This window comes from Telmatherina bonti, assembly GCF_933228915.1.
Source record: "Telmatherina bonti genome assembly, chromosome: 4".
Classification (NCBI taxonomy): domain Eukaryota; kingdom Metazoa; phylum Chordata; class Actinopteri; order Atheriniformes; family Telmatherinidae; genus Telmatherina; species Telmatherina bonti.
This window is the reverse complement of record NC_136622.1, coordinates 34744011-34748963: the sequence shown is the minus strand read 5'-3', so window position 1 is coordinate 34748963 and position 4953 is coordinate 34744011. Positions and strand designations below refer to the sequence as shown.

At 44.8% G+C, this 4953-nt stretch overlaps 1 protein-coding gene across 1 annotated transcript; it reads right to left on the bottom strand.

The window, feature by feature from the left end:
- Positions 1 to 3773: 3773 nt before the first annotated feature.
- irx7 (iroquois homeobox 7) lies at positions 3774 to 4953 on the bottom strand (the record flags this gene model as incomplete). Its single annotated transcript, XM_079238587.1, has 2 exons — positions 3774 to 4592; positions 4723 to 4953. 2 exons carry the CDS (start codon positions 4951 to 4953, stop codon positions 3774 to 3776), a joined length of 1050 nt encoding a protein of 349 aa, XP_079094713.1.

Genomic DNA, 4953 nt, shown 5'->3' with positions numbered 1-4953 from the left:
TGTATATACAATCGCGCACACACACACACACACACATATATGTACACACATATATATATATATATATATATATATATATATATATATATATATATATATATATATATATATATATATATATATATATATATATATATATATATATATGTGTGTACATATATGTGTGTACATATATGTATATATATATTTATATATATATATATATACACACAAAGATAATATTGCTAAGTGTTATGGACCAGGCCTGATGCTGGGAAAAACATATTTCACAGAGGAAAAGTGTAATAGTACTACACTGTTAACTTAGTCTGGTAAGAAGCTGAATAAATCTAAATGTAGAACGTTTTATATTTTTAACCCTTTCATGCATAGTGGCCCTGTAGTGGGAAACTATTTACAAGCCTTTTTATTGCTTATTTCATTCATGAATGAGGACGTTTTTTTTGTAAATAAACCACTTCAGTGGATGTTAGTGAGTCATCCGATATATTCCCACTCACTGGAGAATAAATAAATATATGATACAACTGAGCATAATGTAATTATGCAACTTTGCCTTAGAGATAAATAAGAAAAGGAAATGATTCATAATTCAGCAATATTTTTTAGAAGATTTACATAATATAATTAAGATTATATGTTAATCTATAACTATTTTGTAGAGTACATTAATATAAATCATACAAAATTCTAAATATTACTAATTAACTAAATAAGTATCATTGCATATTTTTAGAGGTAAAATACTGTATTTAAAATAGTTTTATTATTAATTCATGCATGAAAGGGTTAATGAACTTTAAGCTTATATATTTACTTTTCAGTGTTATTTTTATTGTCCAGCAATGAGGCTTGAAGTTCATAAAAGTGTTTCCATGGCACTTTGAATTTGACAAAGGTGGATTTGATTTAGAACTTGCTGTGTCTGTTTTTTGTCATTTCTGTCCTATAAAACTATTAATCTATAGATCAATTTATAGATCTACATATACCAGCCATGTGTTTGTCCCATATTTGCATGACAAACTGACAGCAAGTCATTAAAGGAGTACCAGCACTTATTCTGTTCCACTTAAAGCACTGATTAAAATGAAATCATTTGATCCATCCTGCTGTTGGTCACAAACATCACACAACTTCCCTCAAACAGAAACCGAAGTAGATTTTCAGTCGATTCTCCTGTCAGCATCAATAAAGTTTGCTCCTGTGGAGACAGATTTGTTGTAAATTTAGCCAAATTAGATGTTGATATTTGTAATGTAGTCTTAGATTTGCTTTTATCTTTTTAAAACAACTAAAACTGGATGATTTGCTTGTCGAAAGTTAAAAAGAGTCAGACATTTTTATCTGACTTTTAAAGTCACATTTAATGAAATTATGATAACTGTGTGTTTTGTGAGAAGATATTTATAATCATGTGAGAATAAAATGAGTTTTTCCTCCAAAGAAAACATAATGCGACATATGTAACTAGAGTTGTAGTTACTCGTAATATCCACAAGAGGGCGCAAATGTTCCTTTATTGATTGCAAAGCTGTTAAATTAAATAAAAACTCTGGAGATTCTTCAACCGGTGGGGAAATCTTAAATATTCATTGTAATCTAGTACATTATATGTTTTCTTGGCTGTTTGCTGTGACAAAAGGTCTCAGCTGGGAGCTTATCTTCCCACCGTGAGTTCCAGTTTGGAAGGATTGTGAAGGTGAGAACAGAAGACGAGCTCTTTGTTCTCGGCTTTATCGTCCAGGGATTAATGGAAGAAGGTGCTTTGAATTTACATGTTAACAATCAGGATTGAGTCTTTAACACTCTAACAGACCGTTAGCCAGCTGTTTTCTTATGAAGTGTTTCATAAACAAAAAGGTTTTTAGGAGAAAATCTTTCATTTGAACTTGGATTTAAACAGAAATGAAGGTTTTTTGATGGGATTACCCAGCAAGATATTCCCCTAAAACCTGATGTTAAGGATTTAACAAGATGGCCATTGACATGGAGATGATGAATGACTTTTGTGGTTCTGTTTGGAAGCCTGGTGGAACCTGGTAGAACATGATGGAACATGGTGGAACCCTGATGGGACATGGTGGAACATGGTGGAACCTGGTAGGACATGGTGGAACCTGATGGGACATGGTGGACCTTGGTGGAACATGGTGGAACCTGATGGAACATGGTGGAACCTGGTAGGACATGGTGGAACCTAGTAGAACATGATGGAACATGGTGGAACCTGATGGGACATGGTGGAACTTGGTGGAACATGGTGGAACCTGATGGGACATGGTGGAACTTGGTGGAACATGGTGGAACCTGGTGGGACATGATGGGACCTGGTGGAACATGGTGGAACCTGGTGGGACCTGGTGGAACATGGTAGAACCTGGTGGAACCTGATGGGACCTGATGGAACATGGTGGGACATGATGGGACCTGGTGGAACATGGTGGAACCTGGTGGAACATGGTAGAACCTGGTGGGACATGGTGGGACCTGATGGAACATGGTGGGACATGATGGGACCTGGTGGAACATGGTGGAACCTGGTGGAACATGGTAGAACCTGGTGGAACCTGATGGAACCTGGTGGAACCTGATGGGACATGGTGGAACTTGGTGGAACATGGTGGAACCTGGTGGGACATGATGGGACCTGGTGGAACCTGGTGGGACATGATGGGACCTGGTGGAACATGGTGGAACCTGGTGGGACCTGGTGGAACATGGTAGAACCTGGTGGAACCTGATGGAACCTGGTGGAACCTGATGGGACATGGTGGAACTTGGTGGAACATGGTGGAACCTGGTGGAACATGATGGGACCTGGTGGAACCTGGTGGGACATGATGGGACCTGGTGGAACATGGTGGAACCTGGTGGGACCTGGTGGAACATGGTAGAACCTGGTGGAACCTGATGGAACATGGTGGAACCTGGTGGGACATGATGGGACCTGGTGGAACATGGTGGAACCTGGTGGGACCTGGTGGAACATGGTAGAACCTGGTGGAACCTGATGGAACATGGTGGGACATGATGGGACCTGGTGGAACATGGTGGAACCTGGTGGGACCTGGTGGAACATGGTAGAACCTGGTGGAACCTGGTGGAACCTGATGGAACCTGATGGGACATGGTGGAACTTGGTGGAACATGGTGGAACCTGGTGGGACATGATGGGACCTGGTGGAACATGGTGGAACCTGGTGGGACATGATGGGACCTGGTGGAACATGGTGGAACCTGGTGGGACATGATGGGACCTGGTGGGACCTGGTGGAACCTGGTGGGACCTGGTGGAACATGGTAGAACCTGGTGGGACATGATGGGACCTGGTGGAACATGGTGGAACCTGGTGGGACCTGGTGGAACATGGTAGAACCTGGTGGAACCTGATGGGACCTGGTGGAACATGGTGGAACCTGGTGGGACCTGGTGGAACATGGTAGAACCTGGTGGAACCTGATGGGACCTGATGGAACATGGTGGAACCTGATGGGACATGGTGGAACCTGGTGGAACCTGGTCCAGCGGATTACAGAACACAGAAGACTTTTTTCTTTTTGCTTGAAGCCAAAGTTTATTTTATGAAAATACTTCTTCGTGGCAAGACAATGGAAACATAATTTACATTTTAACTTGTTGAAAAATACATCTAGGTTTATTTACAGCAACATGTTTGGTCTTTGGTCTCATTTAGGACTCCATGAGGTTAGAAGGTCATAAAGTGCAGAAGATGTGGACAAAAGTCTTTCCTTTGGGTCTAAATACCCGTTCAGACTATCTCGTGAGTTGTATAATATGTTGGAAGTAAGAGTCCGGTTCTTGAGGCCCAGTCTGCCCAGAGTTTCCCCGCGGGGGGGTAAAAACTGTCCGCGGGTTTCTTCACGGTCTCCGAGGTGGCAGTCTCTGCCAGAGACCAGATCTTTGGTTTCTGGCTCTCTGTGTTCTCTTTATTTTCCAAAGCTGATGGTGTTTCAGCCTTCCTGTCCAGTCCAGGTCCCTTGGTCCTGTCCAGTCCAGGTCCCTTGGTCCTGTCCAGTCCAGGTCCCTTGGTCCTGTCCAGTCCAGGTCCCTTGCTGTCCTCCTGTTGGATGCAGCGCGTCGCCGCCTCCAGGCGCGCCTCCACAGGCGCGCTCCCGACCTGCTCGCGGCTACTTTGAAGCTCTGCCTCCTCCTTCTCGCGCTCATTCAAATGGCATTTCTCCAGAGGACCGTCTTCATCCTCGCTCTCCCCATCCTGCTCCTCCTCCTCATCCTCCTCCTCGTCTGATTTGCCCCTGGACGCCCAGCTGACCCGGTTCTCCTTCTTCAGACGCCTCCTGGCGTTGGCGAACCAGGTGGAGACCTGGGTGAGGCTCATCTTGGTGATGATGGCGAGCATGATTTTCTCCCCCTTGGTGGGGTAGGGGTTCTTCAGGTGCTCGTTCAGCCAGGCCTTCAGCGCGCCCGTGCTCTCCCGCGTGGCCACCTTCACCACCCTGGAGGGATCCTCCGCTGCTCCCGGGCGGAAGGGAGGATAAAAAGTAGTCCCGCGCGCAGCCAGGAGGGCGTGATGGTAGGGAGAGGTGGCCTTCAGGTCGAAGCTGTTACTCTGTGGGGAAACACAAAACAATGAAAGTTAAACATCATTCATCCAGTGCGCGCGCTTCTTCTGGGTGATGGAGACAAACTTCATGAAATCTGATTTTCAGCCTCTGCCTGATGATGAATGGCCAACTCACCATGTGCGTGATGTGCCTGTGGTGCGTGTAGGGGAGGAAGTTGTATCCCTGCAGGCCTGGGTATGAGATGGGGACCGCGGCTGCCATGGCAGCGAGATGCTGAACCTGGAGCTGCTGCTGCTGCTGCTGGACACCCGGCGGGCATCCAAGCACCGGGATCTGGTATCCAGTCGGCATGCTGACGTTCCTCTCCAAGAAGAAGTTTCCAAATCCAGTTTGAGATGCGGGCAT